The sequence below is a fragment of the Manis javanica genome, chromosome 5 (assembly GCF_040802235.1).
Source record: "Manis javanica isolate MJ-LG chromosome 5, MJ_LKY, whole genome shotgun sequence".
NCBI classification, from domain to species: Eukaryota; Metazoa; Chordata; class Mammalia; order Pholidota; family Manidae; genus Manis; species Manis javanica.
In genome coordinates this window covers 116073588-116095061 of record NC_133160.1, presented here as the reverse complement: position 1 = coordinate 116095061, position 21474 = coordinate 116073588, and the positions used below count along the sequence as shown (strand labels likewise).

At 37.5% G+C, this 21474-nt stretch overlaps 1 protein-coding gene across 1 annotated transcript in view; it reads right to left on the bottom strand.

The window, feature by feature from the left end:
* The window catches only part of ADAMTS3 (ADAM metallopeptidase with thrombospondin type 1 motif 3), a 277802-nt gene that overhangs the window by 54162 nt on the left and 202166 nt on the right, over positions 1-21474 (bottom strand). Inside the window, exon 5 of the mRNA XM_073237478.1 lies at positions 10747-10946. Coding sequence (XP_073093579.1) covers positions 10747-10946 — 200 coding nt within the window. The remainder of the gene's footprint in view (positions 1-10746; positions 10947-21474) is intronic.

Here is a 21474-nt window from a genome sequence, read left to right as displayed (position 1 = left end):
GCAAGACATGCAGACAAGGTCATTTTGATGGGAAGAGGTGCTAAATAATTCTAAGTGATGAGACAGGACAAGAGAGGCTGGACTGTCAGAGCAGGGAGACCATCGACGCACAGGATAGGGCCATGTGCCTGGTTGGAGAATGAGTGATCCAGGGCAAAGGAAAAGCAACTTATCACGAGATCTCAAGACCCTACAAAGGAGGCACCTTTCTCACTATTCTAGGAAGAGACTGAGAGCCAGAGAAGTGGTAACGATTCCCACCCCACCAAACGATTAGCACAACTAAATTCAAATAAATCTATGTGATGATGCCAATGCCAGATCTGACCTTCCAACTTCCTTGCCCATCTTTCTCTTTGTCAGCAAAGGGTTAAGTCTACCTTCTCCTGAGGCTCTTTTCCACTTCCTTAAATATATTTGCTTCAAAAATGCAATTCCATTTCCCATATTCAATCTCTCCTTTTTTTTGGAGTTCCTAATCCTCTTTTATTAGTAAATCTCTATTTTCCTTCCTCATGAAAAAATAATCCACCTACACTGTTCTGCAGCATTTATTTACGACTATGTTCTTCAATGATACTATTTTATTTCTTTAGCAACAGTAACTTTTTTTCTCTGCCCAGCACACGTGTCAAAATTTGTTTTCAATCCTTGTCTTTTCTCACATGCCTTCCCTGCAATATTTTATCTGCTGCTATTTCTGCAACCAATCCATGAAGGCTGATTGATTCCAAATGTGTATATTGCTAACACTGACTCACCTCGTTCACTCTCAAGAGCCATCCATTCAATTCTAGTAACATACCTATTTGAAAAGTGTACGTACATATCTCAAAGTATACTCGTCTTCTCCCTATAGCCTCCTCTTCTCTTCTGAATACTCTATGACAGTTAAAGACTACATTTTCCTTGATTCCTTCCTCTTCTTTAAGTATTACAGTCCATCTATTAACCAGCCCTTTGGACCTCTCTCAAGTCTATCTCTTCCTGGTCACTGCCAGCTGCTGGGTATCCATCCTACCCAGTTGGACTGTTGCATTAACCTGTTAAAACTTTCACAAACGTTTGCATTTGAGTGATTTGGGCTCATTTTGGTACTCTCTAGAAGGGCAGATTTTAAGTGTCAGATGGTTGTCTGCAATAAGCATAAGTTTATCCCTTTATATTAACTATGCATTAACCTCCTTTAAGCATCAAAGTAGGTTTAGTGGACCAAGAATAGGCAATTTGACTACAAAGTCTTACAAACACTGCCACCTTTGGAACAGTGGAAGCATACCACTCAGGTAGAACTGATTTCCTTTCTTCAAGTATGAGAAAGATGATTCCCTCAGCAAGCTAAAATGCTTTTCTGTGTTTCCAGACCCTGGAGAAAAAAAAGGCTGGAATAAACCTTGAAAGGATAAAGTCAGCTGGATATCCATAGCAATAAAAAAGGAAAAATGAGAGAATGTCAGGAAGGGGACTTGGGGCTGCAGAATCAAAGGGGAAAGAGGAAACTGAGATGCTTCAGTAACAATCAAAGAACCTCTGAGGCAGCAACACTGTGTGGTCGTTGTGTGATTAATTTAACCTGTGATGTGGGGGCTCTCTTCTAGAAGGCAGGTCCATGATATTCCAGGGAAGGTCTGTATGTTTATATAAGGGGTAGCTGAATTGATTTGTTCTTACTCCAATCTGTCTCTATGACCTGGTATGTTCAATCCATATTGGGGAAATTAAGATGGTTTGTTGAGGCAGTGTGATGTAGCATAAACCACAAGGAGTCTGGAGTCAGACAGACTGCAGTTTGTCCCCAAATTCTGGCATTTAGATACTATGTTCATAGCACAGTATCTAATAGAGTATCTTCCTCTAAATAATTCTAAAGCATCCAAAATTCTCTTTTTAAAACTCAGACTGTGAGTGAAGAGAGGGAGAAGCCAAGATGGTGGCATAAGTAGGGCAGCAGAAATCTCCTCCCAAAACCATATATATTTTTCAAAATACAACAACTACAACTATTCCTAAAAGAGAGACCAGAAGATACAGTTCAATAGCCAGGCTACATCTACACCTGCGAGAACCCAGCACCTCACGAAGGGGCGGAGCAGCAGCCTGAGACCGGCTAAGCCCACAGCAGCCCTGCAGAGCTCCACCTCCCCCACCCCCCGCCGCGCAGCTGCCCGGGCCAGAATCAGAGACCCCGTCAGCACGCAGCTGCCCAGCACAAGCCGCTAGGGATCGCCGTTCTCACAGGAGAGGAAGGTGATGAGCAAGCGGTAAGGGACTTTGTTCTCCTAGCTAACACACATGCCAACTGCCCATGGCTACCTCTATCACCATGAAAAGGCAGAAGAATTTGATAGAGACCAGAATAACCCAGACATCTCCTGAGAAGGAACCTGGGGAGATAGATTTAACCAATCTTCCTGAAAAAGAATTCAAAATAAAGGTCATAACCATGTTGATGGAGCTGCAAAGAAAAATGCAAGAGCTAACAGATAAAGTTCGGAGGGAGAATACAGAAATAAAACAATCTCTGGAAGGACTTAAAAGCAGAATGGACGAGGTGCAAGAGGCCGTTAATGGAATAGAAATCAGAGAACAGGAACGCAGAGAAGCTGACACAGAGAGAGATAAAAGGATCTCCAGGAATGAAACAATATTAAGAGAACTGTGTGACCAATCCAAAAGGAACAATATCTGCATTATAGGGGTACCAGAAGAAGCAGAGAGAGAAAAAGGGATAGAAAGTATATTTGAAGAAATATTTGCTGAAAACTTCCCCAAACTGGGGGAGGAAATAATCGTTCAGACCACGGAAGTACACAGAACTCCCAACACAAGGGATTCAAGGAGGACAATACCAAGACACATAATAATTAAAATGGCAAAGATTATAGACAAGGACAGAGTATTCAAGGCAGCCAGAGAGAGAAAAAAGGTCACCTACAAAGGAAAACCCATTAGGCTATCATCAGACTTCTCAACAGAAACCTTACAGGCCAGAAGAGAATGGCATGATATATTTAATGCAATGAAACAGAAGGGCCTTGAACCAAGAATACTGTATCTAGCACAACTATCATTTAAATATGAAAACAATTCCCAGACAAGCAAAAGTTGAGGGAATTTGCCTCACACAAACTACCTCTACAGGGTATTTTAGAGGGACTGCTCTAGATGGGAGCACTCCTAAGGCTAAATAGATGTTACCAGAGAAAATAAAACCACACCAAAGAAAGTAGACTAATCAAATACTAACTAAAGGCAAAAAATAAAATCAACTACCTACCAAAGCAGTCAAAGGAAACACAAAAGACCACAAAATGAAATACCTAGCATATAAAGAATGGAGGAGGAGGAATAAGAAGGGAGAGAAATAATCATCAGACTGTGTTTATTAATAGCTCAATAAGCGAGTTAATTTAGACACTCACAAAAAAAAAAAAGAAAACTCAGACTGCTCAAGTCACTAATCTTCTTTAAAACTCTAAATGACTCTTCATTAGCAAGATGACATTCAGAGTCCTTAGAATGGCACATACACATATACTTTTTTAAAAGTAGTCCCAGTTTCTCTACCTGGCCTCATCTGCCATCTCCCCTAAAAACCATAACTTTCACCTATGGACAGGCCTCCAATGCCTCCCAAAACACCAGGAGCTACAATTTTCAGGATCTTTTTACAGTGTGTTTCCCATTTTCAAGACCCATCTTTTTCTGGCAGGGAAATGCGAATTTAGCCTCTAAAGTCCAACTCAAATGACATGTCCTCTATGAAGACTTCCTTTACCACCAGCATTATTTCCCAAACCACATCCCCTCCTTTTCACTTAATGTTTACACGGTACTTTGTGGCTGAGTCTCTTGAAGAAACTATCACATTTTATTACTATTACTTGTTGATTTGTTCATTCCACCTGCTAGAATTAGCTGAATCTTAGTGATTTGTGCCTTCCTAGAATCGAACAACACTTGGCCTAGTCAAGAGCATGTATACTAGGTAAATAAATGTCTAGAGGATTGATGTACATTCAAATGTAAGAAATGGATTAAAGATAATGACTTAAATAAAAAGCTGCTACATGATTTTCTTAGGCTGTCCAAATAGACATGCTCCCCAGATAATCTGTCTCGTTGTCACATTCAATGTTTTAAGAAATGTTAGTTAAGAAATCAAAAGAAGTGTTGAGATTTAAGCATCATTAAGTAATCAGTAGCTACACATATTTGTTAACCCTCAAAAGGTCCATAATGCTTTGTTAGGATCAGAGTACTTATATGGAATATATATTTTCTTTCAAAGATATTAGGTATATCTTTGAAACCTGCCATGTTATGATAACACTATTAGTTTATTGTCTATCATAAGTAGACATATCATAAAGTCTTCTTCAGATAATTTTTGAAAATTGTGACCTAATGACTATGAACATAAATGTTAAAGTGAAATGAAATATATTGGGGGTCAGAAACAAAACCAGCCTAGCTCTGCATTAACAAGCTACTTGACGCTAGGTAAGTAACCTAACATTAGTCTTCAGTCTCCATATCTTCAAAAAGGAGAATGTTAGAAAGCTTCAATAGCTGCTATCTTTATAGTTTCCTCTTAAATTCTAAGGTGTGATTCTATGTTAGGATATATAAATGTCACCTTTTACTTAAAAGACCTCTGGCAAAGAGAGCAAATGGCTGAGAAGCCAAACATATTAGAAAACAGGGCCTTCTTTGTAATAAATCATACTACACTGGCTTCCTGAGAAGGAGATTCATGAATCCCATTTACACTGTAGGACATTACGCTTCAAAACTGAAAACTTCATGTGATGGAATGCATCTTTGAAATTTTACTTTTCTATGTAATAATTCCGTGACCTTCCATCTTGCCATTTATCAGTGTAGGTCAAGACTATTCTACAACTCTTTAGGGTAGTTCCTCCTTTCACCTTAGAATATGGCCAGGAACCATTCTTTTCCATCATAGATCAGGAGAGAGTAAGACCTCATACCTACCCTTTTCATTTCACTGGCCCTCCTCTCAGCAAGGAGAACCCCTGCAGAAGCTCAGGCATATTCCCAAGACAAGAAACAGCATAAGGATACTAAAGACCAGGAGTAGTAATTAACAAGTCAAAAGATAAAAAAAGAAAAACTAAAAAAACTCTATTCAGATAAAAAAAAGCTGTTACCAGCGTAGAACGCTTAAAGTTCAGTAAACCAACCTTCTTTGTTGGTCACGTGATAACAGGTATCTGCTAACAGGCATTGAATGTCAAGGTACAGAGTGAAACTGTTGGGGAAATTTCCAGTCCAATTACTTACATTTTTCACTGTAAGAAATTTCATTTCTATTTTTTTATTTTCAAAGATTTCTCCTCCCAATTCTTTTCCTTTATTCCTTTCAGTGATTTTTAACTAGGGGTGTTAATCAAAATTACACATTGGCTTAGACTAAAACTAACTCCTAGGCCTATATCCAAACACTCAGATTCAGAGGCTCTTTCCCAACTCAGAACTTTTGCAGCTTATGATCCATTAGACTAGATCACCCTTTACCCAGTTCTTTGCCTGTTTTTCTTCCTCACAGAATTTGTCTCTCTCTGCCCATATACCATTATCAGAGATACTATTTCTAATCTCCTGTCCCAAACAGACCCCCCTCCACTCTCCTTGACATTAACCCTTTGCTTTTATTTTTCTTCTTGACAGTTGTTATTACCTGAAATTTATTTCTTCATTTAACTATGATCTGTCTCTGCTTTCAAGTTCTAAGAGGATAAAATATTTTCTATTGTGTTCATTGGGATATTCCCTTTGCCTAAAATAGGTCTTGCACATAGTAAGCAATGGATCAATATTCATAGAATGAGACAAGTCCCATAGCAGAGAACTGCTTTCCTAGCAAGTTGGCCATGTGACAAAGTAGTGAACTAAAATTTCTTAATATTAACAAGATAAGAGATCCTAACAAAGGCTTACCATGTATCACACATCACTTATTTGAAACATGAAAATCTTGTTAAGAATTTAAGAATAATTATTCTGTTTTAGAATATTCATATCTGATCATTTTTATAGATGAGGCTTGGAGAAATCTGAAGAACTAGAAAAAAGTAAGTTACACATAAAAGGAGAGGGAAGGCAGCTGACTCTTCTCTCCTTCACTGAATCTCAGAGGACCCAGAGGGATGGGCAGCGGGTATTCCTCGCCTCTTGGGGAGTCATATCAAAATCATCTGGGGGCCTATATCAGACTTGTTCACTTGACCCTTGAGCCCCAAGTGAATAGTACTAGCTTAGTGAGCTACCTTTCCTGTGTCCAAACTTTAAGATTCATATGAAAAATCACTTACAGAACTGTACTACAGTCATATGCACAATTATCACTCATTAGGCAAAATGGCCCTGAAAGAGATTAAATATATTAATGTCAAACGGTGGCCAATTAGCATGGCTAAATTAGAATAGCAAACAAATAAAGAATATTTAACATTACTCTTACCTATAATAAATTGTGCTTCAAGTAATTTTTTTTTATTATACTCAGACTATGATTAACCTGTATTAAAATTAAATATTAAATATAACCTGAATTTTCTAAACAACTTTCTCCTCCCAATAACCCTGTCTCCTCCTCCGCCCCTTCCTCCTTTGTTAAAGCAACAGTCATAATTTATTCTGTCTCACGGTTTCCGTGGGTCAGGAATTTGGGAGCAGCTTGGCTGGGATATTCTGGCTTGGCATTTCTCATGAAGTCAAAGTCAGATATCAGCTGGGGCTAATCAGCTGAAGGCTTGGCTGGGACAGACAGACACGAGAATTCCTTTTCCAAGGTGGCGTCCTTACTTAGCTGCCAGGCTGATGCTGGCTGCAGGCTGGCCGGGGCTGTGGGGCATGGGTGGGGGTGCTATGTGCAGAAACGGGTGTCAGTTTTTCTTCACAAGCCACTCCACAGTTGCTTAAGGGCTGTCACAACTCGGCAGCTGTTTCCACCAAGACCTTTTTCTGTCCTAAATGTTGGAATAAAGTTTTTTCTTCTACTCTTCCCCAGAGTGAAACCCTGGAGGCCACAGGCTTTGCTGTAACATCCCTGGCAGTATAAGGCTTTTGTTCTGTAGAAAATGGCCTGAAGAAGAGAGCAGAGCTTTGTGCCTGCCCCCACTCCCGGGTATTCTTGCCAGTAAATCAGCTCACAGACGTCTGCACCACTTTCTTTCCTGATTTCACTCCAAGCTCATCAGTGGCAGAAGGGAGCAGGGTTCATGAGACTGGGAATTGGGATCAGGTTCCATCCCAGGCTCCAAACATCATACTGAGCTGTTCCATTGGTGTTTTCTGCTCTGAGATTCTGGGAAAATCAGGGTACTTAAACTAGGGACTGGAGGCTGCCCTACTAGTTTAGATCTCCCACAGATCTGCTATTTTGTTTTTGGAAATCCTTCTGCCTAGGTCTGATTCAAGGTAGATTTGCAAATGTGCCTTCCTTCACATGACATGATGAGCCTTCTGCTTACCTTTCTAGGTGACTTGGGGGAAAGAGCAAATTGTAGCAAGAGCTTTAAGCTACTTCAGAGCAGAAGTAAACGGTCCATCTGCTGAGCACCTTCTCAGTTCCCATGCTGTATTCACGATCTCCTCCCTTCTTTAAAACCCTTCTGTGAGCGATAAACTGCTGTGCTCATCTTACTGGTGAGGAAACTAAGGCATTGAGAAGCTGCCACTTATACAAGGCCTCTCACCTTGCAGGTGCCGGGCACAGATTTTGAACCCAAGACTTGCTTTCCACTATGGACTACTGTGTCCTATATATTTCTGGTTTTTAAATAAAGGATACAACTCAGAAGCAGCCAGTTGGAAGAGATACATAGGCCACTGTATGGGGGGAGGGGTGCTGAGCTCCCCTGCTCCTTCCAGGCCCAGCACCTTTCCAACACCCTGCATTCAGCACCCCAGTGAACCCTTCTTTTCATGATTATCATCACCGCATTATCATTATTTGGGACTGTTTTACATACTTCAAGTAATTTAAAATTCATCTCAATTTTCTCAACATTGTAATAATGCCTGTTTCCTCTAGAAAAATTATAATTCCCATCTTAAAATATACTAAAAAAAATATGACACCCAATAAATGTTAATTAACTTTTTAAGCATTGCTTTCATTATAACATTAAGCTGATTAAAAGCCTTCATTTGTTATCTATATCCTCTTGTTTCAAGTCCAAATTTCTGCCTCCCAAGACTGTTCAGAACCTACCTCTACAACATTATTTATACTCCTTTGTTCATTTATCCATTCCTTCATTAAACAGATGTTGAACATTTCATAATTTGAGAATCCTTTTCAAGATAAAATAGTATGAAATAAGAAATACAAGCTTCCTTTAAAAAGGAATCTGGTTTAAATTAAAGGGCCAACCATGAAGAAACATCTTTGAGACATAAAAGTCCTCCAATAGTTCAGAAACTATGTAGTAAATGTCATCTGAGTTTGGTAATGGAAACTAAATGACTAAGCACTTAAGTTAGTTAATTAGTCTACATAAGCTAACTACATAAACTACGTAAACTGCGGAGCAGACGGCAGTTGACCTCTGCTCTAAAGGAACCCAGCCTACAGGAAACCAAAGGAAGGATGTATTTGCTGACGGCTCAGCTAAGGCAAGGGTGCCAAATGGGATCACAGGAAACCACGCTCTTTTCTCTACCACAGGGACATGTTTCTTCCCAAATCTGAGCAACAAGATAGACATTCTTGTTCTCAATTTTCTCCTACAGCTTCTGTCTGAGCCTCTGTGACATGTAGCGTCTCTGTTTGTGTAGGACTCAAGTTTGGGGAAGCCATGATTTTAAAGGACCATGGAAAGTCATAAAGCTCAGCTAGCAGAGGAGATAATAATTATTGAAACATTATTAGGAAAAGACCCACAATTTTCCTGGCTTCAAATTTCCAGGAGGGAGTTTCATTCGACTATTATTATTGGTTTTCTTCCTGCCTCCAACTCTCATCAAACTGATGAGTTTGATTCAGGATAACAAGCATGTTTATTTCAGTGTTTGGGATCTACGTCTACAGTGGAGCAGGGTGAGGATGGGAGGAGAGGAAGGGGCTCAGTCATCGATCTGTCACGCTGAAAGCTGTCTGCCTATTCTCACGGGTGAAACCAGAAATTATCCATTTGGAGAAAGATGGGGATAGTAAGTAAGACTGTTGAATTTAGAAAAAAGTTCCTAAATCTTAGCACTACTCACATTGACTGGATAATTCAGAATTCTTACAGGCTGCCTTTGTGCTGTAGGGTATCTACAGTGTCCCTGTCCTCTCCCACTAGTGGTATTAGTGATCTCCCAGTGTGACAGCCAAAATGTCTCTAAACACTGCCAAACGAGCAGGGGCTGGGACAAACTGGGACAAACAGAATCACTGATTTAGAATAAGGAAAATCTATGTGGCTGTACACTTAAGCCATGTGAGAGACAGCTCTCATGAATAGCAAAGCTTTATTTTCAATAAGTCTGATCACTGTGTCTACCTTTCAGTTGGTTATGAACTTGGGAAGGGAAGGGAAGAGTGTTATTTTCGTCTCTCCAAAACCCCTACCTACATTCATTACTTCAAATGCAATGAACTTAGTAAGTTTTAAAAATTTTCTCTTCTATAGTTCTATTCTATAATGCTCTATGAACTTTATAATAATTCCTGGTATGTGAGACATACTCAGTTTATTATCTAGCCTTTTTAATGGACCTAAAAACAAAACAGTCCTTTTGACTGTTATTAAACCCAAAGTGTTGCACTTCATTTTTCAATACTCTTCAAATTACACTTACTGTCTGGTGAATACACTATATCCATTTCTACTTTCCTGTTGATAGATTCTACCTAGAAATTTTCATGTGCCCTTCAGAAAACAAAAGCAAATAAACAAAGCAGAATAAAGACACAACAAAAGAAAAACTAATCCTTAAATCTGGTTTAAATCCCAACTTCCTGAAAAATTACAGAATTAATGAACTCTTTCTTGTGCCTTTCAATTTTATAAACACAGAAACTAATCCCAGGAAGGGACATGAATCATCTAAGATAACAGAGCCAACCAGCAACAGAGCTAGAAATAAAGCCCTTACCTCCTAAGTTCCTGTTTAATTATCTCAACACTTCATGAGCTGGATGACTATTGTCATAGCTACATTCTCTAAAGTCTTTATATTTATATTATAGCATCTGTAGTTTAATTCTTAATAATAGCATGGTTTTATTGCTTGGCTTTAAAAACGTTGAAAAAAATCACTCTTATTCAAAAGCTCTAACCATAAGCATCCATACAGAATTATCAGGCTGAAATCATTCTTTGTCATCCTGGGATACAAAACGATACTGGAAAAAAACGATTTCATCCTTCATGGTCCAGATCAAGGCAGGTGGACCAAGTCGTGAGAGCTCGGATTATCCCCGGGACAAATGAAAATCATAACTGATGTTATAGTTCCATCCCATTACGACTTTTTAAATTTATCATTTCCTCTTGATGAGAATGGAAAACTGGTTGACCACCTCAAAGAAAATTTTGCTTCATGCTTTCTTGGTTTTTGCATCCTTGCATGTTAAGTACGTACATCAATATTTCAATTTCATGCAGTTATGGACACATTTTGGATGTGGAACACAGTCATAGAGCCTCTCACAGGTTTCCAAAAGACACTGACAAAACGGAAGTGAATTAAAAGATCAAAAAGCCTTTAAAAGGAGTCACTACTCACAATGTTCATCAGGGTGAGGAGGTAGTTTTGAACGTGCTCTTTGCCATGGAAACGGACCACAGAGTCATCCACTCCCAGCAGCACCTCAATGTTGTAATCATTTTCTCCTGCGTGTCTGCGGCGCCTCATTGTTTCATTCAGCTGCTGATCAATGCTGCTGTAAATGGTACCTAGAGCATCAAGGCTTTCCAGAGCTGACTCTGTTAAGAAACAAAGGAACTCAAGCATTTCAGTTTCCACAGTGGGCCTTCTAATGTTTTCTTACAGGAATCTTCTCAGGGGTCTATCATAATCCACAATCACTGAAATGCTGCTTTTCAGTTTATTCCTTAAATAACAATGTACAGGCTATGATCAGACAGACTTGTAAATTCAACATGGAACAGCAACACTGAGGGTAAGATGCTATTACTGTACAGAAAACAGTGCCACCATGCCAGACTGAATATTACGTGAGGATGAGAGTGGTTTAGCCTTCTCCAGCTGTAGCCTCACTGCAGAGCTAAGAAAGCGGAGGTATGAAACATGGGCTGGTGAAGTAGTTATTAAATAAATGGAGGTTATAAATTTTAAAAACATCATGTATTGATAAGCTTACAGTGATTAAGCTGCTAATTATGGAGTATAGAATTTGCATCACATAAATTTAAATTGCTCCTTTTCCCAAGTAGTCTTAATAATCCAGTTATGGCATAGCGACATACCAGCATCTAGTGGTATGGTTATCAGTCACCAAATACTACTTTATTTCTTATGAGCATGGCTTTCTAGTGAATGCTGCCAGGGAGACTCTACAGGTCTCCACACTTGTACGGGATATCATCCGGACAGCAGGTCATTGCAATAGCTATATATCTGAATCTGTGAGATACCCAAGTTAGTAAGTCAGGCAGAAAATTACCTGTATCCAAAGAAGACTAAAAGTATAAACATTTTTTTATTTTATGCACTTGAAGGAATTTAAATGTTTTACCTTCCAAATGGATATATATATATATATATATAATTCAAAATTGCTTGTGTAAAACTGGAAGTTCATTCATTTCCATTCCAAATATATAAAACCTGTAAAGGATTTTATTTTACAAACTGCCTTGATGTCTAAAACAACCACATACCTAAAAACAAGTTCGGCAGAACCAATTCTGATTCATGCTTTAAATGGAGGCCTATTTAGTGCTGCACTGGGGCCAATAAGCCATTTGAATTGGTGTCTGACATTAATGAATAGGCATTTTCTTCTCCACCTTTGCAGTTTTGGTAAAGTTGAGGGGAAATAAGGTGTCTCTTGACTGGGAGATAGATGCCAACCCCGAGCCCCATGGGATTAGAAGTAATAGAACAGATCTCACTCACAGACTGTCCACTATTAAAAAATATATAGAAATGCCAGTTACCCACCTCCCTACAAATATGGACATAAGCTCTGAATATGACTACTCAGGTTTGAAAGCTATACTGTCATTCACTTTGACTGAAACCCAAATGCTAGATCATTAGCAGAGAATTTTCTTCTCATCAGGGAATCCCATTGGCTCCACAATGCATAAATAATTCAATCACCATCCACATTAAACAGAAAACATTCCTCAAAAGTTGTTTTTAAGAGCTGACACCCACACTGAGGGCAAGAGACTATACCTGTAAATGACTTTACTGTTCAACCTCAACTCTTCTCACACTTGAGAATGTGAGAGGCTGCGATAGTGTACAAATAGTAACTTCATCCATAACTATCAGTTCTAAAACAGCTCTTTTTGGCAGAACTGTCAGGGACAGTGTCCAATGGAAATATACTAGTAATGTCATCATATCATTAGGTCTGATGCCTGAATGGGGGAGTCTTGAGTAGTTATTTCAGAAAGGCAGTTCATGCTGCTCTAATACACCTTCGGTTTGGCCTTTGCATTCCTCCTTGAATCAGTGGTTTTCTGGTGAGTAAAGAGAATCTCTTTTTTCATTGCATGAAGAGCCTGGGAAGGAAGAAAGAAGCCTTTTTCTTCCGAACATTGCCCCTATCCAATCAAGAGTACTTCTGTCCCTCGTTCCCCAGTACTATGTCATGTTCTTTTCTATGATGCCTAAAGTGGGCAATTTCAAACATTTCAAAGAAAGACAGTGGAATGACTTCTGGCACTTTTTATGTATACAGATCACTATTAATTATAGACAGTTCTGAGGCTGTGAAGTATCTTCATTCACAATAACTTTTTCCCAGTGTGCCTACTTTATAACATAATAGTCAAGGGCTTTGCAATCAGACATTCCTGGCTTCAGATCTTGGTAGTGTAACATCCTAGCAGTGTGATTTTACTTAAGATCCCTCACCTCTCTGAGCCTCAGTTTCCTCATCTGTAAAATGTGATAATAATACCTACTTTGCAGAGTTGTTGTGATGATATCATTAAGGATGGTAAAAACACTGTGAGCTCAACAAATAGTATTTCCTGTTACTACTATCATGCTGATGTGATAATGATTTTATTAAGAGAAGACTTCCACACCTTTTAAAGTTTCTATATTTTATTTTACACATCACAAATCAAATTTATAGTTCTTTCAAATGGGAGGTGAAAAAATATATGGAGTTAATGAATGAAAATCTGAACTGCTGATAACTTTAGAAAGAATGGGTAAACAATATCTCCCGCAGAGCATAAAGCAGATACAGGGAGAGAAGAATCTAGAATGCTTTTTTTTTAGTTAAATTAGGATTAAATTAGGATTAAACCTAATGAGATAAGCTTATTTACACTAAAAATGTAATACAAAATTGGAAAGAGTTAGTTTATAGCTGGCATTGATTTTCACTCAATGGCTGTGGCTGTTGGAAAGGTGTGGTCGATGTGATAACAGAATTAGCAGGAAAATGGAACATCTTACAATAAACAAATAATTAAGGCCCTGCAATAGGTACACTGTACCACTGTCCACCATGTTTCATTCTAGAAAAGTGATGCTCAGAGTACTTTTCAAACTTCTCAGAAATATCAAAGGCAATACCCCTTAGTACTTACAGTGTATGAATTTTCTTTTTTTAAACATTTCATAAAGAGGTAAGTTTCTGAAACTTACCTTAGGAGTCACTGGTAAAATTAATTATTATGGAAACATGTTTCTTGTATCCTTTCTGGTGCCCCCAGCTTCCCAACTGCTGTAGAGGAACTTCCAGAAAAATAATTTTAAAGCCTGTTTTTATAGAAAATACAAAATATTTGGGGGCATATAGGTAACCAAGTCACAATTTTTAGTGTTAAAGATAGAATTTTAAGTATCACATCAGAATTTTGAATTTACTAAACCAATAAAGAAGAATATAACTTGCTTTGCTATTTATGAACACTTGACCTTAAGACATTTCAGGATGGAATATGGCATGTTTATATTACTAGTCACATTTGTAAGAGCTCTAAGTGTAGATTACTGAAATCCCTCCCTATCCTAAAAGAAATTCCTATGTTCTGTGTTCTAAAAAATTGTAGGAGACAAAGAGAAAATTGGAAAGCTACAAGTTCTGATCAGATTTTGAGTCTTCTATGTATACCTTTGGGGTTGGAATGCAATCTCAAGCACACTGTGATAGAGACTATGATACAATCACCTACCCTATATCCGTGCTCTCCTTCCTAAGGAGAAGAATGTGAATTTTATTTGAGGTGGCAATAAACCGAGCTCAAAGGCATCCCCAGTCTCTCTCATGACTAAGGACCACACATAACTAAGGATACGTCAGTGAGATATAAGCAGGAGTATTGCTTATCCCTTGGTGGTTTAAACCTGCTAATGGAAAGGCTTGCACAAAGGCTCCTGAAGGAAGGTAAATCATCTTGGTAAGTGAGTCCCTTTGGTCCTTCAGTCAGCATTCCTGCCTGATTCCTGGAATGTGGACATGATGCCAGAAGTTCTACGGGGTAATCTGGAATCAAGGCATGTGCTTAGTTTGTAGGGTAGCTATAAAGACAGGACCGATCCCACAGTGACTGTGGAGCTGGCATCCCAGCCCTGGACTGCCTACCACTGACTCTTACACAGGGATAGCACTTCCATCATGTTTAGGCCACATCTGGGTTTTCTTTCATCTGTCATTGAATCTAGTCTGAATCTAGTCCTAATAGGCATGATACTGGCAATATTCAATTTTGTTGTGTAAATTACCCCTGCTCTCTTACTCCATTTGGGAGTGCAAGTTAATTTTCATGCTAATAAGTGAATGATGAAGTAAGGTTCCCTTTATCAAAACGCCCCACAGCAGCTTTCACTGTAGTGCAAAAATGAGGGAGAAAACATCTTGCAGTAACAATCAACACAGGGGAAACCTATATGCAGAAATTTGGCATTCTTCATAAACAGAATACTGTTGTCTGGAAAGCCACGAGATGGATATTCTAATAGTAAGTGATGATCCTATGATCAGAGCTAAAAATAGAGATAAAATCCAACAAATCTTATCTGTTAACATAAATATAGAGAAGCTAATTTTAATTATGTTCACCTATCTGTATCACCCAATAGTGATTTTTCCTTTGATATCTTTTTTAAACTTTTATATTGTATAATATCTAAAAATGATAAAGTAATTGCATCTCTATCTTTGGGGGCACTGATCTACCAAGATACTAAAAAGTTTCTGTGAAAAGCAACTGAATCCTTACCAACTGGGAAATAAGATAATGACAGATCAAAGAACTAAATTCAGGCCAATTTCCGATGTCAATTCTGAAGTTTCATTATGTAACTGTTGCTTTTTTAAAAAAATGTCATTGCCATTGAATGAATATAAGTTTCTGTGATTTCTTTTCCCCAAAAGTTTTAATTCTAAAATACATGTTTGCTTTTGTTTTCACTGACTACTTTAAGAGATAGCATATGGCATATTTTTTAAGTGGAGAACTTCTTGCCATTTAAGTGAAAAAATTGTTTTCTTGCTTTGAGTTTGTGATCATTAACATGCAAAATGGAAATGTCACCTTAATATTCAATATAGAAAATCCTGACGTTTAATAAGAATCTCCTATATGCCAGAATGTTTTTAGCTACAAATAAATAAAACTCAAAATGTTTTAAGCAATCAGGAAACATTATTTTGCATTACAAGAGGTCCAGAGGTAAGGGTTATTCAGTTCATCAACAGATCATCAACCACACAGTTCTTTCCATCTTCTCATATCCTGCCAATCTTGCTGTACAAGCTTTGTCTTCAGATTAGCTTCTTTGATTATTTCTAAATGGCTGCACCATTTCAGTATCATAGCCAGGTACAACAAAGTGTGTATTAGTGCGTGTCATTCTTAGGAATAAGCAAAATCTTCCCTATAAGCCCACTGAAACATTTAACTACATGTTTCAGTGGCCACAACTGAATCACATGCCCACGTGCAACTCATTCTCAGATAAGAACAGACCCCACATTTTCTTATTCCAACCAGAAATCAGCTCCTGTAATAAGGTCTCTCCTTGGAAGCACCTGTTTAGGAAAAGTGTGGGTTTATGACTAATACTGAGGTCCTGTTAAAAAAGGTGAAGGGAACATGCCCAATTTTCAACATTTGTCAGATTTTTTTGGAACATTTCTTATCTGTGCAGAAGGTATAAAAGAATTCATTCCATTTCTGAATTTTAGTCAGCTAATTTTGGGAAAAAAAGGGGAATTCTCTACAAGTTTATGGAAGGACTCTGAGGTTCTTTTAATAAAGGTGAAAGGATAGATCAGGGATTAGAAAAATTCCTGTTTTCAGTCTGAATCTGTCATGTAGTGGATGAGTTTCCTTGTGGTATTTGCTTTAATGTTACATGTGACAAAGTTTATGACAGTTAGCAAGAGATTATATGTGGAGCCAGATGAGAGATTATTACGAGGGCCAGGCATGTTTTTATATCACACCTGGAATTAAGTAAGTACAAATGTCTGTAAGCAGCTGGTAAGTAAGACAGTTAAAATAAAAATTTTTATTAGATATGTATTATAATTATTATTATTTCTTAGATTAGATTATATACATTTAATTAGTATTTATTTCACATCAGGCAAAGTTAAATGTAGTGGGTTAAAAGCAATGCTACCAGAATTTTTCATGTATCCCTTATTGTTGTTCTTTACTAGTTATAGACATTTGACAACTTACTTAAACCCTCTGTGCCTACATCATCAATTTTATATATGACTGTCTTAGGTACTAAATTAGTACATGTCTAGAGCTCTCTTAAGCATTTTACTAATAAAGTGATTTTGGCAATTGTGATGGTCATCATCAATATGAACTGCTAAAAAAAAAAAGGTGAAGGGAAAGATCTTGAAAACAAATGGTGTTTAATTTCTCTTATTATAATCTGGTTGTCTAGGGACCAATTCTGCATTCTTTTGGCCTCATAATGTTTTTTGAAAGGCACAGTCCTCCATTCCTGTAGTGGACTCTCGTCATTGTTACTAGCTCAGCCCATTCTAGATATTTCTTGGCTGCTGGATGTATTTGTATTCCCGTAAATGTTCTTGAGCTCTGATCATGGAAGAAATTAAATCACTTGAAAACAGTTTGGCCCTTTCACGTCTTGTTTTTAGGATATATTAGTCAAGACCAGAGCAATGCTCATCTAGAGCTGAGTATTCACCATTACTGAGGCCAGACCCCTCTGTCTGTGCTCTCCAGGGCTGGGTGAATCACGAGGAACTCCAGTCTGCCTAGTGGGAATAAGCACTATTCCCAGCCCTAGGGAAGTGCGGGCACTGCTATCCCCAATCCACTCAAGGTGGTTCTTTTCCAAGCTTTGCACAGTTTCCTTACATGTATGGGCAGGCCAGGACTTGACTAAATATTAGGGGGAACCCGTTCAGTTCTCCAGAGTTCTATGTGTACAGCTCTCTTTTCACCCATACTCAGTCCTGGAATCTAACCACCTGGAATCTAACCAATCCTGCCCTGAGATTCAGATTAGCAAAATCCCAGGTGATAAACTGAAGTGAGATGAGGCTAATTTCATTGTGTCTCATCTCTTAGAGATCTCTGTCCTTTATTGCCAGATATCCAGTGCTTTGCAAACTATTGTTTCATACATTTTGTCAGTTTCTGGTTGTTTAAAGCAGAAGGGCAAATTCAGTCTCTGCTATTCCATCTTAGCCAACAGCAATTCACTTCATTTGGTTCTGCTCATACAAACATGTGGTGGTTTAGAAACTTGCATATAGAGGTATGTTACTCTGTAGATTACTTAGAATTATCTACAGCCATTCAAATTCCCCTAAATAAACTCTATGCACATTCACTTGGATTTAGGGAAATTAGATAGTAGTGAAATATTCAGTGTAAATCCCCTAATACTCTTTTAGTAAAAAAAAAATCACACTTTTATGAGATATTAAATATCCTTGAATATATCTTTGCAACACATGATATCATATTGTAGGGACAGAAATTTAGCTGAGCAGCATTTAGAATATATCAAAAAAAATTCTATTCATCTTTTTCATAAAACAATGTGAACTTATTTGTCCATTAAAAGCTGGCTGAGCCAAGAGGTACTGTAAATTTGTTTATAGAAAGAAACTGTCTTCCAAGAGTAGCCCCCCAAAATGCTGCTTGTTACTTTGTATAAACATGGAGAGAATTCAAAAAATTAAAACCTTAGCACAATATAGGTGTCACCTTATAGTCCAAACAACATGATGTTTGAAATACTCACTGAAAATGTTTTTCACTGAATTTTTTAAGGAATTACAAAGTAGGCTTTAAAAAATCATATTTAGATGGTAGAAAATTGGAGGTGAGCTTCGTGTTACAGACATGAAGCAAGAAATAAATTCAGCAGTAATTCACTTACGCTCCCCCTCCCTGACTTGAGCAGCCGTAGCAGCTGCTCTGGTGCTCGGATCTGCTCTGTCTTTCTGGAAACCAGGCCTGGAGCCCCAGACTAAAGGCCACTCCTCCAAACTTCCTAACAATATAAGGCACACTTAATTATTTATATTAAATCCCTTCATGCTTAACACAGCTAGTGTGATTTCAATTTCCTGGAACTGAACCTTGACATATATATGGCAAGTTATTTAACAAAACTGGGCCTCAAATTCACAGCCATGCAGTAAGAGGGTTAGGCTATTCAGTGACCTGCAAGATCCCTCCTACCACTACTGTTTTGCTTTTGTGACGCTATACTTCTGTGGTGTTTGCTTAATACCTCTACTTTTCTCTACTGCATCCCTCAGGAAGTGTTTCCAATCTGGCCTTTAGCTTATATTTCCACATAACTGGTTCACTAAGATCATTATTAACATGAGTTTAGTATTCAGAAAATGCACCAGAAGCCACAGGATGTGTACAGACAGGGATGAGATAACTCATTTTATTTAACAAGCATTGAGCACCTATTACATGCCAGGTGCTCTTAAGTATTATTTTATAAACTTTGACCTAGTCTAAGTATTCCTTTAGACAAAACATTCCTATAAGTACATTTTATCTCTGTCTAGTTTGCAATTTAATACCTTTCACTCCCAACCTGTAGATACACTCCTCTACCCCTTTCCATCCCAGGCTTCTGTCAGTATAGCTGCTTCTTTACAGAAATTAATTTGAGTCAAAATGAGATTTCCTTTCCCTTCTCCTTAGACACTGCCTCCATTTCTAACCTATTTTACTGTCTTCCATAGAGGGAATTGTCATTGTCTCTTCACTGATGCAATCTTTCAACACCATGTCTTATTCCTCTCCACTCTTAGTTTTCCATGTGTCTCTCATGGTTCTTTGCTGGATCCTGTGCTCATCACTGTTTGGCTGAGAATAAACTTTGCTTTTTACACATTTTCCCTTGGACAAGTCATTTAGTCATAGAGTTTTAGTACATTAATCCCCAAGTTGCTTGTTCTGAGTTACATGACATTTCTACACTGCTGTTTCAAGGTCTTCTCACTATTATTATTTCAAGCATTAACTTATATCAACATAATATATCCTCCAACAATTTTCTTGTACTTCTTTTCCAGGCAATCAAAACCCTGAAGTCATTTTTACTTGGCTTACCTTTTGAGGCCATTGCCAAATTCTAATAATTCTTGCCACCCAATATTCTTAGATTTGCCATCTATCTTCATTTCAGCATCCAATATCATATTCCAGGTTCTATATAGTAGACTGTGTTTCTCTTTCCCTGTTTTCTGTCTATACTTACCCTGTGATCAGCCACTTAATCCTCTTTAAATGTTATTCCAAGAGCTTTTAGTACAAATTTCCTTTCCTTATAAAATTGAAACCTTTTGCCATTGCCCAAATATTTCACTACTGAAGCTACAGGTCTCTTATTGTAGCCTAGTCATATCTTTTCTCTAGAAGAGTTAACCTAATTATTTGTCATTACACAGTCTACTTACTTTTGCTATTTTACTTATTTCATTAGCCTAGAATTTCATCTACCTGAACAAAATGATATCTCAAAAATTCCTTAATGGAATTGATCAAAATCTTCCCTGTTTAAGGATCATCTCCTCTGACTCTGATCAATATATCTGGCACTCCCAGAGGACTTTCTACTAATGTGTGTAGAGCCAAAACTTCAAAAAAGTAAGCGTTTAAAAGTAACTTCATGTGCTGATTTTTCTTGTTCAATGGACATCAGAATAAATTCTTGGTAGAAAAAATAATTACAGATTATAAAACTCACCACAGCATATAACTTCAGATAGCAATAAGGCTGAAAGCTAGAGATGTACTACATTTGTTATAATACAGTTGAATATAAAATATAAAAGGTCCTATACACATCTATGTTTATATACATATAAAACATGTATAACATTTGTTATAATACAGTTATACTCACATAGGTAGCATATGATATATGAGAGCTAGTGTACCTTTATCCTATTTGCTTTGAACTCTTCATTATATTTGCCCTACAGTACTACTGACTGAGAGATATAAATAAAAGCTCTTGAATGCAGAATACATTTGTGATTTTTAAAAACACGATAATTAATGATCACATTCATTTTTTAAATGGGGACATTATCTAAATGGGAAATATGAAAAAATTTCATATTTGTAAAAACAGTCCAATGAACATGAAACACATTAAGAGATCAATAAATATTTGTCAAACAAATGAATGGGTAAACAAATCAGCAGGTAAATGGTTTGAGTTTAGAGAAAATGAGGATATAAACGGATCATAATGAATCAATGTACAAAAGTGGAAGAATGGAAAAGAAAAACATAACAGCTAATTGTTACTGATATTTCTAATGGTATTAAAATCGGTAGTATCACAGAAAAACTGCACACAAGTTATGAATCCATGAGTAGGAGTACAATAAATAAATTACGTCTTACCATAACACTCAGAGAGGCACCACACACTACAATATTGTATGATATTACATTATAGTCCATTCATATGTATATACACACACACACATATATAATAATGATTAATCTTTGTGGATTTTGTATTTGTGAATTTGCTTAATCACTAAAATTTATGTGTAACCCCTAGGTCAATACTCACAGTATTTTCTCAGTTATCTGCAGACATGCACAGAGTGGGGGTAAAAAAACCTCAACAAAGCAAGAAAGTAAATTTAAAAATAATTATGATTTAAAAGAAAGAAATAAACATGTCACTGTTTCCAGATGACATGATTGCTTTTATGGAAATCCAAAGAATCTACAGATCAACTATTAGAATTAGTAAATGAATAAGCAAGTCACTAAATACAAAGTCAGTATAGAAAATCACTTGAAT